General features: G+C 48.4%; 1 protein-coding gene across 1 annotated transcript in view; it reads right to left on the bottom strand.

Annotated features, from left to right (window-relative positions):
* The window catches only part of RAB37 (RAB37, member RAS oncogene family), a 67,488-nt gene that overhangs the window by 10,607 nt on the left and 30,689 nt on the right, over positions 1 to 26,192 (bottom strand). Inside the window, exon 2 of the mRNA XM_040244489.1 lies at positions 5,034 to 5,144. Within this exon, the coding sequence (XP_040100423.1) occupies positions 5,034 to 5,144 (111 nt within the window). The remainder of the gene's footprint in view (positions 1 to 5,033; positions 5,145 to 26,192) is intronic.

Below are 26,192 nucleotides of genomic sequence, written 5' to 3'. Positions count from 1 at the left end.
TGGCCATGTGGAGACAGATGTAGAGCTGGGAGCGTTGCAGCTACGAGTCAAGGAATGCCAAGAGCTCCCGGGAGCTGCCAGAACCTGGAAGAGGCGAGGAAGGGTCCTTCCCTTGAGCCTTCAGAGGGAGTGTGGCCCTGCCTATGCCTTGATTTCTGGCCTCTAGCTGTGGTCTGTGTCGGCTTCCGCAAGACCGTCTTTGTCCTGTGGCAGGTTTGGGATGGAGAAAGTTGCCCATTGGTGTGGATGCTCTAGAAATGGTGGAGAAATACAAGCGCTGTGTCGCTGCATCTCCACTGTGGGCAGGTTGGTAGCAGTGGGGCATGAAGCCCACAAACATGGCAGAGAGGCCTGGCTGGACTCCTCTGGGCTGTGTCTGTCTGGCCTGCCGGGTCTGGGGCCTGTGGGCAGTGTTGGGTGCAGAGTATGCCACACGCTGTCCTCTGGGACAGTGCAGCATCAGGTGGGGTGTTCAAGGGCAGCCTCTAGGGAGGCAGAAGTGAGAGGGGGTCAGGGATGTTCAGAGCTGGGAGGTGCCGGGGAGGGAAGTGTTGCCCCAAAGGGAGGATGCACAGCCCACTCAGAGATGGGGAGTGTCTTTAGACAGGAGGGGTGGTGGAGAGAGTGGACGGAGGACACAGCCTCTGGGGGGTCCAGCCTTCCTGACGGCCTCTCTAGTGTCGTGTACACGCTGGGGCAGCCTGCATCTCCCCGAGTACTCACACCGGGCACACGTCACCCCACCCACCCCTAGCACCTTACCACAGACACACACACACCTCACGTGACACACACACAGAGACACGTCACACCCAGGCACACACATAGCTCACACCTCATCACAGACAGCAGACAGCTCACACCACAGACACCCAACGGCTCACACCACAGATACACACCTTACCTCACGCACACACCTCAAATCATACACACCACCCAGGCCACAGAAACACACACTGCCCATGTCATGCACACCTCAGTTCAAGTCACGTAAGTACCTCAAATCATTCCACATGCGCCGTTTTTTATCAGTGAGTACAGGTGCACTTCATATCATACCTAAACACACAACGCCTCACCCCCTCTGCAAACACATGTCACCACTTCATGGTCACAGTCAGGACTCAACACCACTTCCCAACATGGACGCCACATCACTGCACAAACACCCTCCTCACTGACCCCCACATCTCACACCTTCCCTAGAGGTAGAGAGAATCCCCTGAATACAGTGTCTCTCAATGACCCCAGCCCCCCCTCATCACCCCAAGTCCAGAAGGCACACACCCCACACTTCACCCCTAACCGATCTCCCTGACCTCCTCTGGTACACAAGTCGCACCCCACACCCCCACACAACCTCCCAGTACGGAAGTGATGCTGCTGCGTGAAGCCTCATGGTTGTTCAGAGGAGGGCCTTTGTGTGCACTCAGGAGATGGGGGAGTGAGCGGAGGGGGCGGCAAGAAACCCGCAGAGCTGGGAGAACACCTACATCAGAGTCTGAGGTGCCTGGCCCCAGGTCCCCACGTGTGCGTGGGTGAGCTTGGGATCCATGACTGCAGGCAAACTGGAGATTTTTATGGGCATTACCTGCGTGTTTGGAAACCACTCGACTGAACGTGCCAGACCTTGGCCCGCAGCGGACGGATTCCAACTTTATTGGTAGGTAGTAGATGAGCCACTGATGGTGCTAGGTAGTGGGGACCAGGGATGAGGCTTTAGAAGGATGAACTTACAGCTGTGTTCAGGCAAGACTGGAGAATTTAGGGGACACTGAGACAAGACATAGCCAGGAGGACCTGACTCGGGGGCAGGGCGCTGGCTGGGGAGACTGCTGTGTGAACCCTGTGGTGTTCATACCCCAGTAAACTCATCCCCAGGACTATGCCACCAGTTTGGTGGAGCTGATGACAGAGGAGTTGGCAAAGACCTTGCTTTGAGAGCCATCTACCCAGGACCTAGGCAGGTCCCACTTTCAGAAGCAATGAGCTCAGAGGTTCTAGAGGGGGTCTGGGGGCAGATCCCAGTGGTCTCCCCACTCACCTCTGTCTCCTGTATTTATTGTTATTATTATTGACTTTTTTTGGGCCATGCAGCAAGTGGGATCCTATTTCTCCAACCGGGGATTGAATTCATGTCTCCCACAGTGGAAGCACAGAATCCAACCACTGGACCACCAGGGAATTCCCCACCTCTGTCTCCTTTAAGGTGAAGGTCAAGGACTCCTCCTCTCTCCTGCTGCCCAGGCTCCACTCAGCCTAATGAGCTGGGTCAACCGGACACCCACCCACCCCCACCAGCTACCAGGAATTCTGACCACAACCAGGGCTGGCCACAGGACATTTGCACATGGCCAGCTCATTGGAAAAGATCTTGATGCTGGGAAAGACTGAGGGCGAGAGGAGAAGGGAGCAACAGAGGATGAGACGGTCAGATGGTATCACTGACTCAATGGACATGAGTTTGAGCAAACTCAGGGAGATGGTGAAGAACAGGGAGGATGGCGTGCTGCAGTCCATGGGGTCACAAAGAGTCAGACATGATTTAATGACTTAACAACAGTGAGCTGTCAGCAGTGTTTCAAGTTAATGTGTAAACGACAGGTGGACAAGCAAGTGTCCGGCAGCTCAGCTCTCTGGGGCCCCCCAGACCACTGAAATTGGGAGGAGACTCCCGTGTCCTCCAGCCCCTGTGTCAGAGGACATGGGAGACTTCAGCTGCTGGGCAGAGATCCAGCTGGTCTGAGCAGACGGTTGGAAGGAGACCCGTCTCTGGGAAGGAAACGAGTGGAAGGTCCCTGGCGCTAGCCAGAGGAGTGGGGAGGGGGCTTGTGGAGGAGACCAATGTTTTCCCAGTGACTGCTGCAGGCCTCTTTGTGTGGAGCTGGGCCGTGGTGCCCAGCCCAGGGTTAGTCACGTGTCCTTGCCGTGGCTCCTGTCACAGGCTGTCGTCCCACCTTCTATGGCCAGTGTGGGCTGAGGGGTAGGGTGTGTGCCCGGTCTGCTCCCAGGCCATGCACTGGACCCAGGAGACCCCAGACTCAGGCCTGAATCGGGCCCCCAGGCCCTCACGCAGCATAAGCTACCCGTGGGTTTGTCCTGAGGTCTGAACCGGGGCCAAGCGCGCAGCTAAGGCCCAGGAGGGAGGACGGGCGCGGCCTGTGCGCTGCTGGCCACTCGCTTTCTTCCTTCTCACATGGGCAAGTCGCCTCGCTTTTCTCACCAGGCTGGTGGCAAACGTTGGAGGTCCCACCCCTGAGGCTCCGAGGAGCGTGAATCAGTTTCCCCCACCCCCACCCCCTCTCTGCCTCTCGCCCTCTGACACGTGGGAGGACAGGGATGGAGTGAGTGAGGAGGGTGACTGTGGGCACACACGTGCCCTGCATGCTGAGGGGCAGGTGATGTGGGCCCATGGTGGAGGACGCCTGGCACCCCCATCCTGGTCGGCTTCCTGGCACCCTGGTCCAAAGCCTGGGGGCTGCCAGTGTGGCCCCGCCCCTCCTGGACTCAGCCTCGCCGCTCGCAGCACTAGGAGCCTTGGGTGCTGGTTTTTCTGGCTGAACTCCAGGCCCTGGCACATACCGTGGCCCGTCTCTCATTTCTGCTCCATCATGGTCCCTTGCCTTCTGCACGGTGACCCAGTGGTCAAGTCCAGATTCTGCAGGGTCCCACCAGCCTGATTCTGCTCTGTCCCAGCACCTCCCAGGCCTGGTGTTCTGTTTGGTCTGGGAGGCTGGCCTTTCAAACATCCATGCTGCCCAAGAAATGACATTTGTTCTTCCGCATCTCCAGATACTAGGATTCCGGGGACCCCTAAAAAAGGCCCTTTTGTGCCTGCCACCATCCAAGAGAGGGCCTAAAAGCTTTCCAAAGGCTTCCCCAGGATTCAAGGTCGCTGCCAGCCGCTGGCAGGCATAGTGAAAGGGGAGAGAAATAAGGATGTGGGCTAGAGGAAGCGCTTTGCGGCCTGCAGAGGTGCTAAGAATAGACAAAACCTGAGGATGCTTCCTTGATCTGAGCTTCTCCCCCGTGGTGTGTCCAGGGAGAGACAGTGTGAAAAACCTGAACTTTAACCCTTGACTTGCCAGTGCCCTAGGATCCACAAGACAATGCCAAGTTTGGACATGTGTATAACATTTTTTTTTGATGTGGACCATTTAAAAAAGTTTTATAAATAGTTTAAAGTCTTATAAAGAGCGTCTCAGTGGTAAAGAACCCGCCTGCCAATGCAGGAGATTAAGAGATGCAGACTCGATCCCTGGGTCAGGAAGATCCCCTGGAGGAGGAAATGGCAACCCACTCCAGTATTCCTGCCTGAAGAATTCCATGGACAGAGGAGCCTGGCGGGCTACAGTCCATAAAGTCGCGAAGAGTTGGATATGACTGGGCGACTGAACAGCAACATAAAGAATTTGGTACAATATTGCTTCTGTTTTGTTCTGGTTTCTTGGCACAAGGCACACAGGACCCTAGCTCCCAGACCAGGGATCGAACCTGCACCCCCTGTGTGAGAAGGCGAAGTCTTAAACACTGGACCGCCAGGGAAGTCCCAAGGACTTGTGTGCAATTTTTAAGCTACCTCTTTGCCTCTCTGGGCTTCTTCTTGCCCTGTATCTATGTCAGGATGCTCCCTTGCCATCTAGCTGTCTTCGGTCATGGGGAGCCCCAGAGGGAGGTGGACAGGGAGCAGTGTGGGACAGGGGCCAGTTTCCTGCCCTGGCTGCCTCCCGGGTGGGCTCCGACGGTGGCTGTGTTCCACCACTGGGGTCATGGCAGCCTCTGTACACAGCCCTCTTTGTTCCTGGTTCTGCTGACAGTTCCCTCTTCCCTTTCTTCAGACCTCGGGTGGGATGGATGCCCTGAAACTGCCCAAGGGCCCTGCCACATCCCTCCTGGTTTCCCCACCTCCTGCCTGCACCTCGGCCAATAGCCGTTTTATTAAACCTCCTGAATGACCCAGTGTGAGCGTCCACCTGTCTCCTGCCGGGGCCCTGTCAGAGGCCCAGCAGGGCCCCCAAGCCCAGAGTGCTTACTGTGAATCCGATGCCCACGGTGGCCGAAAAGGAGCCCGGGACGAACTTGCCCTGGTCGAACTGAACCAGCAGGGAGGTCTTCCCCACGCCGCTGTCCCCCACCAGGATGGTCTGAAAGGAAGCAACAGAGGGGGCTGAGAGGTTCTGGGGCTGTGGGAGTGAGCTCCTTCTAAACGCACATACACATGTTCACACACACACACACACACACACACACACACACACACACACACACCCCAAGCTCTGGATTTCCTAGTGAAACTGCTGAACGTGGCATGAAAGCATGAAGGAAATCTTGTGTCAACCCAAGTTAATCAGTCTCTCGGGTGACCTTGAGAATGTACCTCTCAGACTTCCAGCCCCGAGGGCATTGCTGACTGAGGTCTCACTGCTGCGCTCTGCGGGCCGTCATTGGTCTGTTCCTGGGAGAAGCAAGACTTCCCTAAAAGCCAACTTTGGCTCCTGGACTCTCTCGCAGTTTTGCAGAAACTTCCAGAGACTTCACAGCAGCCTTGCACACGTCTACCCAACCTTCCTGCTCTTCCTCCTCCACCTGGGGACAGACCTGGGTCAACCATGAGTTGGCGCTTCCCAAGGGCATCTGCTGGGTTCCCAGGTGGCGCTGTGCTGGGCTCAGTGACTCAGTCATGTCTGACTCTTTGCGACCCCATGGACTGTAGCCTACCAGACTCCTCTGTCCATGGGATTCACTAGGCAAGAATACTGGAGTGGGTCACCATGCCCTCCATCAGGAGAACTTCCTGACTCAGGGATTGAACCCAGGTCTCCCATGTTGCAGGTAGTCTTTACCGAGAATCCACCTGCCAATTCAGGAGACATGAGAGTCTTGGGTTCGATCTCTGGGTCAGGAAGATCCCCTGATGAAGGGCATGGCGACCCACTCCAGTATTCTTGCCTGGAGAGTCCTATGGACATAGGCTACGATCCGTAGAGCCGCATAGAGTCAGACACCACTGGCGCGACTTAGCATGCACGCGTGCAGGGGCATCTGACATCTGCTTCTGTGAAGACCGAATCCGGTGTTGCTGCAGCTGGTGAACTTTGAGATGCCTGGAAGGGAGTTCAGGGTGAAGAATGGGGCACTATGTGCTCCAGAAAAACTGGAGGAACAGGTCTTTAGATAGTTAGATACTTTCAGGACTTGATTTCATGACCCTAATCCTCGCATCTCTTCATATCTAGGAAAGCACTAAATCTCTTCACGGTGACATCGGCTCCTCGTAACTAGCAGAAACATACCTTTTGTAAAATAGGTGCTCAGTTGCACGAACTCCTCCTTCACCAAAATCACACATATTGACCTTCCCCACTACCTCCTTGGAGCAGTCTCTCAGAGCCAGCTGGGGTGCTGTCTCCCAGGTTGCAGTCATTTTGCCCCAAATGAAACTTAACTCACAACTCTCACGCTGTGCATCTTTTTAAAGTCGACACCTTCATCACAGTCTGACTGCTCTTCCTGCTTCTCCCACCCCATTGCTCTCATAGGTGTTTCCCTCAATGATATCCTTGCACTTTTTTCTTTTGTGACCACACTTTGAGGCATAGGGGATTTTACTTCCCCTACCAGGGATCAAACCCTTGTTGGAGGCTCAGAGTCTTAACCACTAGGCTAGTAGGGAAGTCCAAAATCCCTGAACATTTCCTAACCCTTTTGGCTTCTGCTTCTTGGAATACCTGTGTCTGGGGGTCTCCCTTATGGGAAAGTCTATAGAATGAAAAAAATGAGGATGTCTGGATATACACATTGGGAAGAATATGCACTTGGCCTTGGAGAGGATAACATTTCAAAGGGACACAGAGTCTGAGAAAGAAGGGTCTGGCTACTTCTGTACTTGCAGGAAGTAGTGGGGAGAATTACCTGGAAATTCAGGTGCAATACCTGAAAGAAAATCATAAGCGATAGGGAAGAAATAAACAGGCACTCAGAGGCTGATAGCCAGTGGACCCTCGATGAATGAATGGCTGGGTAAATGCATTAGTTTCAAAGTGGACAGTAGCCACTGTCCAAAGGCAAGCGTTCAGGGTCACTGGAAAGACTTGGCAGATGCCAGCTTTAGCTCAACTTACAAAACCATAAAGATACAAAAAAAAAAACAAAAAAAACAAAATGAAAAACTGTAGAGATTGACAGGGCCTCTTTGGGTCAGACTGTGGCGCCAGCACTGTTCGCTCTGACCATGGCACTGGATCACTAGCAGGGGTCATTCATGATGTTGCCTTTGGACGCTCTTTGACCACGGTCCCTCAGTCCCACTTCCCGAACCAAATTCTGTTCAGTTCTTATTTCCTCCTGGAGAAGGAAACGGCAACCCACTCCAGTACTCTTGCCTGGAAAATCCCACGGATGGAGCAGCCTGCTAGGCTATAGTCCGTGGGGTCACAAAGAGTCGGACACAACTGAGTGGCTTCTCTTTCTTCTCCTTTATTTCCTCCCTGGTGAAAAGACTCCATTTGTTTGTTGTATGCAGTGGCTTTAATAATTTACATCTCAAATCTAACTTCCTCAAACTGGAAGAAGTGCTTCCTAGAGAGAATATTCCAGAATGTGAGGGGTCAGTCTGTCCATCTGCATCCACCACTTTTACTAAAAGACAGGACAGATTCTTGTTCTTTCTGCCCTTATCCTTGTCCTCTCCAGGGTGAAGAGTTACCATCACCTTCTTCTCTCCTGTGAAAACAGTCCCCTTTTCTTGGGACCTTTTCTGATTCAGTGAGGACTCAGTCCAGGGTGACGGGGTTCAGCATTTCAGATCCAGTAGAATTCTGCCCGGAGGCAAGGGAGGGATGATGTGCTTGGGCTGGTCTTTTTAAAAATAGCAACTCCGTGAAGATGATCATGTCAGGAGTCAGTTGATGATGGGGGCAAACTTTTTTTCTGGGCCACCATGGAGAGCTCAGAGCTGATCAGTTTAGAAATTGAATGATTGCCCCTGAAACCCAGGGCCACCTTTATGCCTGGTCTTTATCTGGCTGTGCCCTTCCCCGTGAAATAAGTGGTCCATGGAGCCCAAAGACTTGTGTCCCTGCTATAGACTATAGTTTTCTCCAAGCTAACTGCTAGTGTTACCTGAGTTGTGGCCAGGGGGTGGCTGTTTGCTGGGATGTGGACAGAGCTTGGGTGTGAAGGCTGGGTGTTCACATACACACTCTCCTGAGGGCCTTGGGGTGTGGAATGTGCGGGAGTGGGGAGGGCAGGGGAACATCTGTGGACGGCAGGCTGAGGATAGGGAGACATCTGTCACTAGGCTGCTATGTCTCGGAGCAGAACTTCTGAGAATGATACATTCAAATCTGGCTTCTGCGTTGGTAGGCAGGTATTTTTGTCAAGGTAGGAAGGTCAGATGCACTTTTTTTTTTTTTTGCATACTGTGTGGCCTGTGGGGTCTTGGTTACCAGCATGCATGCGCGCTAAGTCGCTTCAGTCATGTCTGGTTCTTTGGACCCTACGGACTGTAGTCTGCCAGGCAGCTCTGTCCATGGGATTTCCCGGGCAAGAATACTGGGGTGGGTTGCCAGGCCCTCCTCCAGGGCATCTTCCCGACCCAGGGACTGAACCCGGATCTCCCTCATCTCCTGCACTGGCAGGTGGATTCTAGTGCCACCTGGGAAGCCCCTTCGTTACCAGATCAGGGATCTAACCTGTGCCCCCTGCCATGGAAGCATGGAGTCTTAACCATTGGGCCACCAGGGAAGTCCAGATGCATTTGATTTGATAGATTTAAAGAAAGTATGTGTTTATTTATTTGGCTACCCTGGGTCTTAGTTGCAGCTCACAGGATCTTTCCTTGCGGTACAGGGACTCTCTAGCTGTGGCTTGCAGGCTCAGTAATTGCAGCCCACAAATTTAGTAGCTCCGAGGCATGTGGGATCTTTAGTTCCCCTACCAGGGATTGAACTCGAGTCCCCTGCATTATAAGGTGGATTCTTAACCACTGAACCATCAGGGAAACCCTGATTTGATAGATTCTTTTCTTAGCTTGCTTTAGACTGTTAAAATATTGAGACACGTGGTATATGGGCCGCCATTTGTATGCTAGCCCTGGTCCCCCAAATGTTAGGGAGGGGTCTGGCTAATCTATCATCTTAGATGCACGAAGGAGTGTCTCCACTCAACAGCTGCCAGGATTTTCCTGAAGTTACTCTGGGTGTGCTCCAAATTTCGCTGCTCAGAGAAGCCTCAGATCTAGACTTTCAGGGCACCTCCACTTTTGGGGGCACGTCTGGAAAGGTTAATTAATCGTGGTTGTGACAGAAACCTCTGGGTCAGCATTGCCATCGTTTAGAAGGGTCTTTGTTCTCTCTTCTTGTCATTTTGTTTGTGTCCTATTTGTGTCTCATCCACATCCAAAAGGGACCTGAGGTGATTTACAGCAAAACCCACCATAGGGGGTAAAGAACCCGCTGGCCGGTGCAGGAGATGTGGGTTCGATCCCTGGATCAGGAAGATGCCCTGGAGGCGAACATGGCAACCCATCCATCCCATGGATGGAGAAGCCTGGTGGGCTTCAGTCCACGGGATCACAAAGAGTCGGACACGACTAAGCATGTGGGCACGCACACCACTATATCAGAGAGCAGTTAACGATGCTGCCTGATTATGCCTGGCATAAATTCCCCAAAGTGAGATTGGGTTTTTCCTGCGTCTGAGCTTACATTTGGTTCTGGATTTCCTGGCAGTCGAGATGAAATGGGAAGCCAGATGGAGTGTGTGGTACTTTATTGCCAGGAAAAATGCCTGAGTCCTTTCAATCAGTGAGTATTTTTTCTCTTGGCATGAGCTGCTGAGAGGAATCTCTTGTACGGATACTTACGCAAGAGTCCTGAATGACAAAATGGGCATTTGTAATGTTGCAGAAGATGCAAAGCTTTTCCTCCAGCTTTTGTATCGATCTTTGCTAAAAGCCGGGGCCTGACATCTACTCTCACTTCCGTAGAGGCCTCTCAATGGAGCCGGGCTAATGGTGTCTAAATACGTTGCTTTCCTGTGATTTCGTGATTCAGGGGAACATTTAGAAAACCAAGATGAATGGAGTGGTTGCTGTGGTTCTGACAGTGGTTCTTAGCACCCTTTTTTTTTTTTTTTAACAAGACAGGAAATTCAGAAAAAGATCGATAGATCTGATTGTACAGGAAAAAAAAATACTCTGGTCATTAGAAGATAAAGCAACAAAATCAAACGAGAAATGACAGTGGGAAAATATTGGCAAGATGGACAGAGGAGCCTGGTGGGCTGAGGTCTTGGGGGTCGCAAGGAGTCAGACGCGACTGAAACGACTGACACAGCACAGCGCGTGCCAGGTAAAGGGTTAAACGCCTAGTAATATCAAGAGCTCTCAAAAGAAGTTCTCAATAGAAAAATGAGCAAAGGTTATGGATAGAGGCTTTATGAGCATTTCATATAAACAGAAACATGCCATATGTGATATTTTGTGACTGGTTCTTTTACTTAGCATCCTGTTTTTGAGGTTCATCGATGTGATAGCATGCAGCAGTAGGTTATAGCAGTAATTAATTCCTTTCTGTTATAGAATAATATTCCATTATATGGCTATCCCACATTTCGTTTTTCCATTTATCAGTTGGTGGGTATTTGGGATGTTCCCACTTTTTTGGCTACTAATAAATAATGCTGCTATGAACATCTATTATTACACATTTCTGTGTGAACATATGTTTTCATTTCTCTTGAATGTTTGTTTTAGGTGTCAACTTGGCGAGGCTATAGTTCCTGTTATTCAATCAAACACTAATCTAGATATTGCTATGAAGGCATATTTTAGATGTGACTAACATCTACAACCAACTTCCGCTTGCAAAGGAACACCAAGACAGGTGTACCAGGCCACTCACCGTAGCATTTGTAGGAGCAAGCAGTTCTGCATTTGGGACTGGTGGCTTGTAAGTCTTCAACAATCCACATTTGCCTTATCCGGTTAACTGAAAGATCTTAAGAGCAACGTTGCGCTTTCCCTGAGAAAGAAGTTCTGTCTCCAGATTGCAGCATTGGCTCCTGCCTGACAAATGCTGGACTCGCTGGTTCCCACTGTTGCACAAGCCAATTCCTTAGACAAAATCTGTCTTTATAGATTGATCTCCTGTTAATCCTGGTTTTCTGGGAACCCTGACTGATAAAAAATGATATGCAATGCTTCGCTAAAACTTTGATTATGGTCAACATTGGCTGAGACTTGGGGAAGCAGGCACATATGCATATACCATTGGTGGGAGTCTACACTAGGGCCTTTTGGAGAACAATTGCCAATATCGATCAGAGTTACACTGCAGATAGTGATTGCAGCTATGAAATTAAAAGATGTTTGCTCTTTGAAAGAAAAGCTATAACAAACCCATACAGCATATTAAAAAGCAGAGGCATTACTTTGCCAACAAAGGTCCGTCTAGTCAAAGCTATGGTTTTTCCAGTGGTCACATATGGATGTGAGAGTTGGACTATAAAGAAAGCTGAGCGCCGAAGCATTGATGCTTTTGAACTGTGGTTCTGGAGAAGACTCTTGAGAGTCCCTTGGAATGCAAGGAGATCCAACCAGTCCATTCTAAAGGAGATCAGTCCTGAATATGCACTGGAAGGCCTGATGCTGAAGCTCCAGGATTTTGGCCACCTGATGTGAAGAACTGACTCATCGGAAAAGACCCTGATGCTGGGAATGATTGAAGGCAGGAGGAGAAGGGGATGACAGAGGATGAGATGGTTGGATGGCATCACTGACTCAATGGACATGAGTTTGAGCAAGCTCCGGGAGTTGGTAATGGACAGGAAAGCCTGGCGTACTGCAGTTGATGGGGTTGCAAAGAGTCAGACATGACTGAGCGATTGAGCTGAACTGAACTGATCAAAGTTACAGATGCAAATTTTTTTTTTTCCACTCAGCAGTTCTAGGGCATTGCTTCCAAAAGTACACCAAGATATATGTACAGGACTGCTCACTGTAGTGCTTGTAGGGGCAGATAATCCAGTAGTTGGAACTGGTGACATGAACTCTAGAATTTACATGCAATGTAATGTAAATGATAAAAGAATGAGGAAAATCTGTATGTGCTGTTTGGAAAAAACTATATGATTAAGCAAAAGGCGAAGGGGCAGAGAGGGTTGTTTGTATGATGACTTATGTGCATTTCACTTAGATGCATATTCTAGTTATGCATAAGATTTAAAATCTACTTTTTAAATTTTTTTGGCCACACCATGTGACATATGAGATCTTAATTCCCCAACGAGGGATCAGACCGATGCCTCCTGCATTGGAAGCTTGGGGTCTTAACTACTGGACCACCAGGAAAGTCCCTGCATGAGCTTTTTAAAAAAGAGGCAACAGAGTCTGACAATGGTTTCCTTGAGGTTCCGGACATGGTGAGGTGGGGTTGGAAAGGAGAATTTTCTTTTTCCTCTTGTCTCTCCCACACTTAAAAAAACTCTGTTTGCATTACCTTTTAAAGAAATGTTAACTGGGATTATTTCAAAGTGGGCATTATTGGCTTTGTTTACTTTTGGAATTTTTCTGTATTAAAAATCCCTAATAAATGTAATAAACTAATTGATGAAGTAAAGTCATACAGGAGTGATCCTTTACTTAACCTGAAATAAACTGCTTTTCTAAAGAAAAGAACACAAAATTGGTAATAGAAACATATATTCAACAGTGGTTGTCTCTGGGGTGGGATTACAACTGATTTACCATGCACTGTTTGGGTTCCTCTGTATTTCATTATTCTTCAACAATGAGTACACATTACTTTTGCAATTTGAAGAAGACTGTAGTCTGCAAGTCCAATGTGACCAAGAGGAGTTTTTGATTTTAGTCCCTGGAGGCATTTCTACCAAAAAGAAACATGAGTTGGTTCTGCCCTCCAAAGCTTTAAAGCCATGTTTTTTTTTTGTTTGTTTGTTTTTGTTTTTTTTTGGCTGTGCCACAGATCTTGCCGGATCTTAGTTCCCTGACCAGGAATTGAACCCAGGCTTTTGGCAGTGAAAGCTCCAAGTCCTAACCACTGGACTGCAAGGGAATTCCCTAAAACCAAACTTCTTGATGATATTTGTTTTATAGGACATCTTTTTCTCAAAGGAGATGGTGTTGTTTGTGATGGAAATCTGTTGAGAAGTGAGTGATATGAACTCACACATTAGTGTCCTCTCCTGATTTCTGGAATAACTTTGCTTTTCTGCAAGAAGAGATAAAAGATGGGTGAAGTATAAACATGAAAGTTAAAAGTGATTATCTCAGGGTGATGAGATGAAGGCAATTATATCCTTTTTTTTTTTCAACCTTATCTGTATTTCACAATTTATTTTCTTGAAATGAACTTGTATTGCTTTCTTAGCTTAGAGCAACTTATAGTTTTGAATCACAAGCCACGGATGGCTAGTGGTCCAAGGGCCCTTCTGATCTGAACCACATTAGAGGGAGAGGTGAGGTGAGGTGTTGAGATAGCGAGGGCAGCGAGGGCCATCTGTGAAGAGCTGCACGGAAAAGTCAGAGGGCAGAGGGGACTGGAGTGAACAGAAACCACAGGGCAGCTAAAGCTGCGGAGTGGAGAATGAGGCAGCCGCTGTTGGGTGGATCTGGATTTCGTGGGGTCGTCTTTTAGTTTTCAATCACAATAACACTGCAATGAGCTGTCCCAAGTTCAGTGGCGTGTAGCAAGTTTGTGAGTCTGCGGTTTAGCCTGGGAGGTCTTTCTGGTCTCAGCTGGGCTCCCTTGCGTGTCTGAGAGTCAGCGAGCTGTTGGCCAGAGCAGCATGGCTCTTGATCCTCTGGTTAGCCTGGTGCATTCTCAAGGAGGAAGTAGAGAAGCATAAGAACAAAGGAAATGCAGGAGGCCCCTGCAGGCTTGGGCTGGGAAACGGCACACCATCGCTTCTGCTGCATTTTCTTGGGCAAAGTAAGTCCTGAGTCTGGTCCAGACTCAAAGAGAGGGGAAGAGATTCTTCCTTTTTGTGAGAAGAGCTCTGGGGTCAAGGGGTGGATACCCAGGGTGGGACCATTTATCCCAGGCCTGAAGCTCATACAACGTTGGAGGCCCTTTTTAAAAGGATTCTGGAACTTCCTGCTGGTCCAGTGGCTAAGGATCTGCACCCCCAACCCAGGGGCCCAGGGTTCGATCCCAGGTCAGGGAACTAGATCCCACATGCCTGCCATAGCTAAAGATCTCAGGTGCAACAACCAAGACCTAGCACACACAAGTAAATAAATAACACACACACACACACAAAGGGGGGGAAAGAATCCTGAAATATGAATACAGAATTTGATATAGGGGCCTGGGCAAGTGAGGGGTGCTGACATTTAAGTTCCATCAGATTCGTGGCCTCTTCCTCACTTTCACAAAGAAGCGAGAAGCTCGAAGCCCCAGTGAGGGGAGCCGTCGTCATGCCGGTGGCAGAGCCCAGAGGGAGACCGGTTCAGCCCAGCGTTGGCGCCTGGATTCTGGGCGGCTGTCTGCTCTGGTCCCCTGATGTCTGGCTAAGCACTGTGTGCGTCTGCTCCTCCACTGAGAGTCTTAGTTCCGTCAGGTCCACCTGGTTTAGACTTTGGTTTTGTAATTCTCCAGTGGGCCTGGCAACTGCCATCTCGTGGACCTCCTATTCCAGAGTGGGAGAGACCCAGTGAAACCGGCCCTTTCAATACAGGGGCTGCCCCCCCTGCCTGCGCGCTGTCACTTCAGTCGTGTCTGACTCTCTGCGACCCATGGACTGGGGCCCGCCAGGCTCCTCTGTCCATGGGATTCTCCAGGCAAGAACACTGCAGTGGGTTGCTGTGCCCTCCTCCAGGGGATCTTCCTGACCCAGGGGTCAAACTGTATCTCTGAGGTCTTCTACACTGGCAGGTGGGTTCTTTACCACTAGCGCCACCTGGGAAGCTCCTGAAAAGACTGAGTCCAGAAAAAGATGGTAGTTTGTAAGCCCAATGTGACCTAGAGAGGTAGCTTGAGCAAGTTTCTGTTCCTAGTCATCAGGACAACCCGATGATTGCATCAGCACACACATACAGTGCACACTGCACGTGAATTTGAGCAAACTCTGGGAGACAGTGCAGGGCAGAGGAGCCTGGAGCACTACAGTCCGTGGGGTTGCAGAGAGTCGAGCACACCAACGGAACCACAACGCCTGTGCACACACAGCATGAGCACACACAGTACAATACACACTCGTAACACAGCTCCCACACACGGGCCCAGGTACAAGCAGGACACACCACACATGTGCCCATACGTGCATGCACACGTGACACACTCACACGGACACGTGCTTCAGAGCAGGGGAATCTCAGACGACCCGTCCAGTCCCTTCCTTCATACGTGGAGATGTGGGAGCCCAGCGAGGTAACAGGCTTGTGCAGATGTCGATGGCCAAGGCAGGAGGAGAGCCTCAAATGGGTCATTGGAGACACGGGGCTCCCAGAATAGCCTGACACTCCTCTAGTCTCCAGAGGCATTTGTGTAGAGGAATAGACTCACTATCACTTAGAGACATTCAGAGAATTCTCTCTTTTTTGATGTGGACCACTTTTAAGTCATTATTGAATTTGTTATAATTTTGTTTCTGTTTTATGGCCATGAGGTATGTGGGGTCTTAGCTCCTTGAGCAGGGATTAAACCTGCACTGGCTGCATTGGAAGGCAAAGTCTTTCTTTCTTTCTTTTTAATAAACTTTACTGAGGTATAATTTATGTACAATAAAAGCCACACATTGTAGGATATAAGTGAAAGAGTTTTAAGAAATGTATATACTAATGTAATCACTACCCCAATCAAGATACAAAGAAATTGGCATCTTCCCTGGAAGTGTGGAAGGTGTCTTAACCTCTGGATCACCAGGGATGTCTCCAGAGAATTTTCTTTGGTTGATTCTAAGCAGAATCTCTGTTTTTGACCCAGGAAGGCCCAGGATCAGAGGGTCAGGACACAGGCTGAAATTTGGAGCAGCTCAGAGACTGTTCGCTTCTTACTGACTATGCCCGAGAGAGGAAATATCACCCCATACCCCTCAAAGCATGTGCCCGTTGCTTTCCAGGGTGCCCCATCTTACTTAACTCATTGGTCATTTCCCCTGGAAGCCAAATGATGTCTCTGTTTGCTGAGACCAGATGTCTCTCAGGATAGCTATGCAGGGTCACAGGCCGAGGTTGGCTGTGCCGAGCAGTAGGGTAGGGACAGAGGGCTGACCGAGTTCTCACTCTGTATCATTGACCTGACTTGACCACTTGGAAGGATGTAATGTGAGAAGCCAATTCTGGCCACATCCTGGAAAACCCTTGCTTATCAGCTGCTGCATTTTCCTGTGCAAATAACCCTTCCGACACCTAGTCACTCCTGATAAGGACATGAGGGGCTCAGATCTCTCCTTGAGGACAGGAGGGGCTCAGATCTGTCCTTAGGACACACTTGCTCCCCGAGACATCACCAGGTACGTGGGCCACACGGCAAAGGAAGCTCCAGGAACAAAATCTGAGAAAGGTCTGGTCCTTTCCTAATTTCTGGGCCTCATCTCAGGTCTTGCTGGGATTCGATAGGGGAAGGGGAGGGAAGGATGACAACTCTGACAACACAGAGTTGTCAGAAAGAAAGGGAGTCAGATGAGGGAAGCTGGTGGGTGCATCTTTTATTTCCACTGCAAGAAGTAGTTATTGCAAAGTGTGTGTTGAGGGGGTGAGGTGCTGGGGTGAATAGCCGTGAACAATGAGCTGGTTTCTTTGGGAAGGTATAACTGACAAGTTTCTGGAGGATTCCTGCTAGAATCGATATTCACAGATGCTTACCTTGTAATCTGGGCACAGTGATAAGAGTTTCTGGTATGTTCTCAGGACAGAGGCCCCTCTTGCCCACTGCACCAGAAGTTCCCTGATCACATATTCCTACTCTTTGAGCCCTTTTCTTTTAGTGGGTACTCTGTGTTTTTTTTTTTTTAATGAATTAATTTATTTATTAAAGTATTTTTTCTGCTGCCCCATGAGCCACGTGGGATCTTAGTTTCCCAACCAGAGATTGAACCCTTGCCCCCTTGGAGTCTTAACCACTGCACCACTAGGGAAGTCCCAGTTGTCTGGGTTTTGATACTTCCTCACCCTCTGCTTCCCATCTCTGGTCTAGCTTGGAATCTAGAATCTCTCCTGTGACTTTGGCCCAAGCCCCACTGTGATTAAGTAGAATTCCTGAGCTTCTGGGCTCCTGAGCATTCAGCTATGCTTGAAATCCCACGTGTAGGCCGTTGTGTCCATCAGTCTTGGCTCTCCACAACTTCTCCAGTGGTACCAGGCACCCCCATCCCAATCTTCCCACCAGGGGAGAAGGACTGAGTAAAAGCCGCTCAGACCCAGCGGGTCTGCAACCTTCAAGGCTGAGAAGGAGCAGAGTTCTCCTTTTAGAGAAACCGTCGAGGCTCCGGCCAGGGAGGTATTTCTCAAAAGCTTATTCACGATAGCTTCTTGCATGGCCTTGAAATTTCACCCATCCTGCCTCCTTCCGCTTTTCATCTCATTCGCCAGTGGGAAAGGACCAAAGGAGGAAGTGTGAGAGTGAGAGTAAGCGAAAGCAGAAGGGCTGGAAGCGAAGGAGGCTGCAGCTGGTTCTCCCTGACTCGCTGCACCTGAAGCCGTGCGAAGACACAATGTACCTGCTGCTCTTGTTCTGCCTCTTCCTCCGGCTTTCAGGTGAGCGGGGCCCGGGCCTGTTTGCCCAGGGAAAGTTGATGGGGTGGGAGGAAGCTGCTGGCAGAGGAAAGAGGGGGCTCAGCAAGGCGTCCTGCTGAGGCACCAGCTTTGTTTCTAAGCAGTTCCTCCCAGTCGTGAGCCTGTGGGTTTCAGCCACTCAACGCTGCGCTCAGGGTTTCAGGGCCCACACGGCCAACGCAGAAGGTGGAGCGTGGTCTTCACGATGAAGACAGCACCAGGCATAACTCCCGACCTCTGGGGGCTGATCCTTCAGAATGGACAGACTGGTGGCCGCCACTGATGGGGGAGAAGCAGAGGCGCTCTGAGTGCTCAGGGGAGATGGGGAGTATGCACACCTGCTCTCACCTTCCAGGAAGTGTTATGAGCAAGGGAAGGCTCTGGAGAAGGGGTGAGGATGAGGCGGATCTGGAAGGAAGGGAAGCAGGGGATTTGCCTGATGGAGTGGAAGAGATGGTTCTAGGCTTTTGGGGAAGAAGGAAATAGAATGGAAAGGTTGAGAGAAGGTAAGCGTGGTAGGATGAGGAGGAAAAGGGGGCTAGGAGGTGAGCAGAGACAGAGGGTTGAAGTCAACTGGAAGTTGATGGAGACATTTTTGTTTTTTTGGCCATGCCACGCGAGACAAGGGATCTTAGTCACCCAACCAAGGATTGAACCCATGGTTAAGACTTGTTAGAAGCGTGAGTCTTAACCACTGGACTGCCAGGGAAGTCCCATGGATCTCATTGTGATTAAAAGTCAAGGGGTTTTCTTGGCTTGGACAGGTTGGGGGACTGCAGAGCTCAGTGTCTGAGCACCTTCTCTCTCTAGACTCAGCCTCTTGTTGATCTCACCTCCTCTCTGAGATGACTCCCGTTTTTGTATCCCTAGCCTGGACATCTCCCTGCACTCAAGAATTTTCTATCCAGCTCTCCGTTCAACTTCTTCACTCAGATGTTGACATTTCTTCTTCTTCTTTTTTTTTTTTTTGTCCACGCCCTGAGCTGTGGGGTCTCAGTTCCTGGACCAGGGAAGGAACCTGGGTTCCCGCAGAACCTCAACCACTGGACCTCCAGGGAAGTCCCAGATGTTGACATTTCAAGTGTGGCCTGACCACATCTTCTCTGTCAAATTCCTTTCTCTCCCATCTTTGTGTTTGGCAACTCTATCTTTTCAGGTGCTCGGGCAGAACCCCAGGGGCATTCATCACTTCTCTCATATCTCATAGTGAGCCTTTGAAATGTAAGCCAGATCCTGTCTCTTCTCTGGTCAAAACCGTCCAATGACCTCCATCCTAGAGTACAAATCCGAAGTCCTTACAGAGGCTACCAGGTGGTACCATCCAGGTCTCCCTCCACACCATCTCCCGGTCTCCTCTGCCTCTCTGCTCCCCCTGGCTCAACCCACCCCAGCCATCCCAGCCTCTTGGATGTTCTTTGACCATCCATGCCAGGCACACTCCTGCTGCATGCCCTCAGCCCTTGATGTTCAATCTGCACAGTGCTCTTCTTCAGAGAGCCAAGGCTCCAGTCCTCACTTCCTTCCCGTCTTTGCTTCTCACTGAAGCCATCATTGATGACCCTAATGAAAACAGCCATTCTCTGGACTTCCCTGATGGTCCAGTGGTTAAGATTTTGCACTTCCACTGCAGGGGGCTTGTGTTTGACTCCTGGTTGGGGAAGTTCCACATACCACGCGGTGTGGCCAAGAAGAAGAAGAAAAAACAGCAGTTCCCTTGCATTACTTTTCTCCATGTTTATCCTCTCCCTTCCCTCACTTTGATAGAATATAAACTTCAGGAGGGCCAGGATTTTTGTGCCTACAACCACAACAGGTGCAGTTGAGACAAATAGTGAGTATTAGTTGAATGAGTGAATGCATCTAATGGACAGGGAACAGTGATTGCTATAATGCCCATCCCACCTCACCCCCCAGAATCTTTGTCCTTCTACTTTCATAGAATCAAACAACTGAGGCTGTTAACATTACCTGGAGAGGACATTGCTCATGGGATTGTAAAATGGTGCAGCCACTTTGGAAAGCAATTTGACATTCATGAAAATATTAAACATGTGGTTACCACACTAGCCAGCAATTCCACTCCTAGGTATATATCCAAGAGAATGGAAGACATATGTCCATGTAAAAAAAACATGTATGCAAATGTTCATGGCAACATAGTTCATAGGAGCTAAGTAGTGGAAACAGTCTAAGTGCTTGTCAACTGATGGATGGATAAACTAAAACTTGGTGTACTCATACCATGGTACACTAGTCATAAAAATGAAGGAGGTACTGACATGTGCTACAATCTGGATGAATCTGGAAAACATTAAGCTTGGTAAAGAATCCAAACACAAAAGGGTGTATGTTGTATTATTCAATGCGTATGAAATGTCTAGAATATGTAACTTCATAGAGACAGTACATTATCGGTCCCCAGGGGCTGGGGAGCGAGTCAGGGGGGACGGACTCCTTCATACGGGGTCTCTCTTAGGGTGATGACTACGTTCTGGAATTAGTGGTGATGTTTGTACAGCTTTGTGAGTATCTCACAAAAACGCTGAACTGTACAACTTAAAAGGGTGAATTGCATGATGTGTGAATTTTATCTCAATAAGAAAATAATCAAAGAGCAGAGAGGAGAGTTAGGAGCAGTTATGGTCTCCAGAGAAAACTTTCTGTGGTCGCCTTTGGATCTGAGGCTGCAGAAGGCACGACAACCAGACAGTCCTTTGTGACCTGTGACTGCTTTGCGTCGTCTGCTTTGATCATTCAGTCCATCAGGTGTAGAAATGAAAATGATACTTATAAGCAGTGATGCATGCTGTGAGCAAAGCTAAGCACCATGCCCCGACTCAGTGGGCGGGGTGGGGGGGAGTGCTTTCGATGGGGTGGGCTTAGAAGGAGCCCTCTGAGGGGGAGCCATCTGGGCTGAGACCTGGAGGACAAGAAGGAGCAGGCACTTCAGATCAAGGAAGTTTCTCAGGCACAAGGGATAGCAAGGCTCTCCTATGGAAATGAGCTTGACCTTGGTACGTCTGAGGAACAGAAGGCCTTTGTTACAGGCCCCACACACTCCTCTTGGGGCTGATTGGGAGGTTCTGTGCTGTATGTTCTTTGTGACCCCATGAACTGTAGCCCACCAGGCTCCTCTGTCTAGGGAATTCTCCAGGCAAGAATACTGGAGTGGGTTGCCATTTTTTCCTCCAAGGGATCTTCCTGACCCAGGGGTGAACCCACGTCCTCTGTCTCCTGCGTTACAGGCTGATTCTCTACCCACTGAGTCATTGGTGGGGAGGTTGCTTTTATCTGTTAGGGGAAAAGGTCTTAGAGGAAGAGAGAGACGTGTGGCTTGTGGGTGGCTGGAGATGGCTTGTGGATGCTCAGCCTCGAGTTTTGGTGTGGAAACAGAGGAGATAGATCTGGGGTGAGAAGTTAGGGGATGAATTGGCAAGCAAGGTAGGGAAGGCACATAGAGGGTTTTCTTCCCCCTGACGTCTGGAGCAGGGGAACTTGATGGCTGGCAGATGTGAGAGTAGAGCATGTGTGTACACAGTTTGGGAGGGATTAAGACAGAGCAGGAATGTTTGTCTGAAGCAGAACAGGCACAGCTGTGTGCTCATAAGAACCTAGTCGCCAGTGTGAACCTTGGTGCCAACCTGTGACCAGCCTCAACCATAGGACTTCCGATCACAAGCAACACGTTTAACCAGCACTGCTTCCTTCTTCTCGAGAGCTCACTGTTGCAAAAGTATGCAGCACACAACCCAGAAACTTTCCACTGGGCTTTATAGCAATTCATTTTCTGTGAGAAGCAAGACTTTTAATGACTCTCTTTTGTGGCTCAGTGATAAAGAATCCGCCTGCCAATGCAGGAGACACGGGTTGGATCCCTGGGTCGGGAAGATCCCCTGGAAGAGGAAATGGCAACCCACTGCAGTATTCTTGCCTGGGAAATCCCATGGACCGAGGAGCCTATTGGGCTACAGTCCATGGGGTCGCAAAAATGTTGGACACGGCTTAGTGACTAAGCAACAATAACAAAATTTTTTTTCAGAGAAAAATTAGCTGCCTGTCCCACTTGAGCCTCACTGTAAGTGGTGGCGGAGGTGGCCCAGACCCCAGATGTGTTGACCTGGAGCGGAGACTAGCTGACGTCCCCTGTTGAGCTGGAGGCAGGCTCCAGGCCCGCCTGTCGCTTACTGACACTGAGTCAGTCACCTTCCTCCCTGCGGCTCAGTTTCCACCTGATCTAGGATTATTTTCCATCCTCCAGGCTGTGAGTAGCCATGCCCAGTGAAGGTGCTGCTCCTTGGAGCTCCGGGTGCCTCTGGGCCAGGATGGTTCCCCAAAGCAGAGCCAGTGCTCTGCAAGGTTGATGGGGAGGGGGCACCCCGAAGAGGGGCCTGAGAAGGGAGTGGACAGAGGGTTCAAGGGTCAGTGCAGGCCTGCTCAGCCTCTCAATCGTGTCTGCCTCTCTGGGACTCCACGGACTGTAGCCCACCAGGCTCCTCTGTCCATGGAATTCTCCAGGCTAGGATACTGGAGCAGGTTGCCATTTCCTACTCCAGAGGATCTTCCTGACCCAGGGATTGAACCCACGTCTCTGGCATTGGCAGGCGGGTTCTTTACCACTGCAATTCAAGGAAGTGGAATTCTTTACCACTGCTACCAAGGAAGCCCGAAACTAAATGCTCTACAAGCCATTAGGGGCGTGGCCACTAAAGACAGGTGGCTGTCTATGTTAGAGTCCTAGGGCTCTGGGACAGGGGATTAGAAGAACGGAAGTTTATAATATTACATCTAGAGATCAGAACGGAGAAGGCAATCGCAAACCACTCTACTACTCTTGCCTGGAAAGTCCCATGGACGAAGGAGCCTGGTAGGCTGCAGTCCACGGGGTCGCTAAGAGTTGGACATGACTGAGCAACTTCCCTTTCACTTTTCACTTTCATGCCCTGGAGAAGGAAATGGCAACCCAGTCCAGTGTTCTTGCCTGGAGAATCCCAGGGACGGGGGAGGCTGGTGGGCTGCCATCTATGGGGTTGCACAGAGTCGGACACAACTGAAGCGACTTAGCAGCAGCAGCAGCAGCAGAGATCAGAAGTCTAAAGTGAGTCAACATTTCTCCTGGTGGCTCTAGGGGGAGAATTCAACCCCTTGACTCTTCTAACTTCCAGAAGCTGCCCGATCTCCTTGGGATGTGGCCCTACATCACCGCAGGCCCCGCTCCACGGTCATCTCTCCTTCTCTGACCCTGACCCTCCTGCCTCCCTCTGATAAGGACTTTGCTTAATTCAATCACACCTGCACAGACCATTTTTGCCATGTAAGGCTAATTGTGTTCACAGGTTTTGGGGGTTAGGACATCTTTAGGGGTCATTACTCGGCCCACCACCCTATTAAACAGCCCTGTCCAGGCATTTATTTTTCTATGATTTTGAAAGTAATAAGTTATTGTTACTGATACTTGGAAAAGTACAGGAAAAAAAAAGTGAAGTACATAAAAAAATGAAGAATTAGGAAAAATAAAAAACCTCATGTCTGTCTGAATGCTCAAGACAACGAGTTGTTAACATTCTAGCTTAGTTTTGATCGTTTTTATTTTTTTATCGCATTTTAAAAAGTTAGTTGATATTATACTGTATATGATTTTTAAAAACCCTAATTTTCACTTCATATGAGAATTTTCCACATAATTAAAAATATTTCTAAGCCTCATTATCAGTGTTTGCATTATTTCATTGTGAACTTATTTCCCCAATTGATGGAAGTGGGTTTTGTTTCCTTTATTTTTGCTAACTATGTCATGAATCTTTGTGCACACCCTTCTTGTGTGCCTCTCTGATTGTTTCCTGAGGACTAAATCCTAGAAGTATCATTACTGGAGCAAAGGGCATGCCTGTGTCTGACACATGAAACTGCCTTATGGCTTTCTGTGTGTTTGAACCAGTTACCTTCCTTCCAGCATCTTCTCCTAGTGCCTGGACCACCTGGCCTCGGTCAGCAAAACGTGAGTCATCAACACTTGGTTGATTTGATCTGTGAAAAGTGGTGTTGTCTTCCACATTTCTTATTTGTTACGTTGTTTAAATTGAACACTTGAATTTTATTAGCCACTGAATTTCTTCTTTGTGACTTGCCTCTTATCTCTCATCAGTTTTCCAAATGGAGTCTTAAATGTTTTTCTTCTATACATGCTTAATCAAGAGAGACACTATTGGGAATAGTATCTTCCCTGGTGGTCCAGTGGTTAAGACTCTGACTTCCAAGGCAGCGAGTGCAGGTTCGATCCCCGTAGTCAAAAAGTCAAAACATAAAACAAAAGCAACACTGTAACAAATTCAATAAAGCCTTTAAAAAACAGTCCACATACAAAAATCTTAAAAGAAAGAGAAACACCATTAATCCTTTTAATGTTATTTGTTCTAAATGTCTCAGTCTGTTCTTTGTCTTTTCAGTCTTTTTCAATTGGTATGTCCAAGTGCTGTGTTTACATGTAGTCAGATTCCCTACTGACTCTTTGTTTCCTGTCATTCATTAATTTCAAGTTTTGAAACTGCTCCCTGTCATCTAGAAATTTTTATAAATATTCACTTCTATTTTCTTCCAGTTTTAGAAATGCTTTCCTGTTTTGTGCTGACCTCCTTCAGTTCAGTTCAGTCGCTCAGTTGTGTCCGACTCTTTGCGACCCCATGAATCGCAGCACGCCAGGCCTCCCTGTCCATCACCAACTTCCGGAGTTCACTCAGACTCACGTCCATCGAGTCAGTGATGTCATCTCTATATTTACCTAATGGAGTACAATGAAAGGTGACAGGAGAGGGTTATGCCTAACCCTTCCCTTCCCTGCTTACCCTTCTAGTTTTCTATATTGTTGCTGTTTACTTGCTCAGTCATGTCCAACTCTTTGTGACCCCATGGACTGCAGCATGCCCAGGCTTCCCTGTCCTTCACTATCTCCTGGAGTTTGCTCAAACTCACGCTCACTGAGTCGATGATGCTATCCAACCATCTCATCCTCTGCCATCCCCCTCTCCTCCTGCTCTCAATCTTTCCCAGCATCAGGATCTTTTCCAATGAGTCGGCTCTTTGCATCAGGTGGTCCAAGTATCGAAGCCTCAGCATCAGTCTTTCCAATGAATATTCAGGACTGATTTCCTTTAGAATTGACTGGTTTGATCTTCTTGTTGTCCAAGGGACTCTCAAGAGTCTTCTCCAGCACCAAAATTCAAAAGAATCAATTCTTTAGCACTCAGCCTTCTTAAAGGTCCAACTCGCACATCTGTACATGACTACTGGAAAAGCCATAGCTTTGACTAGACAGACCTTTGTCAGCAAAGTGATCTCTCTGCTTTTTAATACACTGTCAAAGCTTTTCTTCCAAGGAGCAAGCATCTTTTAACTTTGTGGCTGCAGTCACTGTCTGCAGTGATTTTGGAGCCTGAGAAAATAAGATCTGCCACCGATTTCACTGTTTCCCCATCTACTTGCCATGAAATGATGGGACCGGATGTCATGATCTTAGTTTTTTGAATGCTGAGTTTTAAGCCAGCTTTTTCACTCTCCTCTTTCACCCTCATCAAGAAATTTTTCTTGCTTTCGCCATAGTTTTCTATGACATATATAAAATTCTTAAATAGACTAGGTCTGTTTTTAGGCTCTTGACTGTGTTTGATTGAGGCGCTCACCTAGTCTTATTAGATTTCCAAGCTGGCTTCTTTTTTAGGCCTGATACCATTTTAATATTTGGCAGGCAAGTCCTTACTCATAGCTCAACTTTCAGATGTTAAAAATTCATTTCTCTTCATTTATTCAGTAACCTCTAGCATACATTACATATATTATTTATTACACATGCATGCATAGACATATATATACATGCACACATATATACTACTCCTATGTATAGACAGAGATTATTGGGAAAAAATGTACATGTTATAAAAATATTCTGGGGATTTTTGAGTTAAATCTTTAAATGTATTTGGGAAGGAAGAAAAATTTTGCAATATATAACATTGTCATTCAGAATTATAATATAGCTCTTTTATGCATAAATCTTTATGTCAGTCAAGAAAATTTCAAAGTGTTTGTGTATAATTTTTTTCTATAAGTCCTAATTGTTTCTGTTAAGCTATTCCTTGGTATTTAGTATGCTTTTATTGCTATTGTAAATGAGCAATTTTCCATTTTGTTTTCCAATTACTTGTTAGTGGTTTACAGGAAAGCCACTGATTTTTAATACATTTATTGTGTTTTTAGCCACTCTACTGAATTCCATTAAAAATGAAAATCCTTTTAAATTGAAGATTTAAATATTTCCCCTAAATGTTATTATTTTCCCCCAATAATGATATATTTTATATTTTTCTGTGTCTTACTACGTTGGTCAGAATTTCAGAAAATAACATGTACAGATGGGTAACACATACAGAAAAGTGGATACCGAATCAGTGTTCAGGTTAATGAT

The sequence above is a fragment of the Oryx dammah genome, unplaced genomic scaffold, assembly GCF_014754425.2.
Source record: "Oryx dammah isolate SB20612 unplaced genomic scaffold, SCBI_Odam_1.1 HiC_scaffold_8, whole genome shotgun sequence".
NCBI lineage: Eukaryota > Metazoa > Chordata > Mammalia > Artiodactyla > Bovidae > Oryx > Oryx dammah.
The sequence above is the reverse complement of the archived record's forward strand: the minus strand, read 5'-3'. Positions and strand labels throughout refer to the sequence as shown.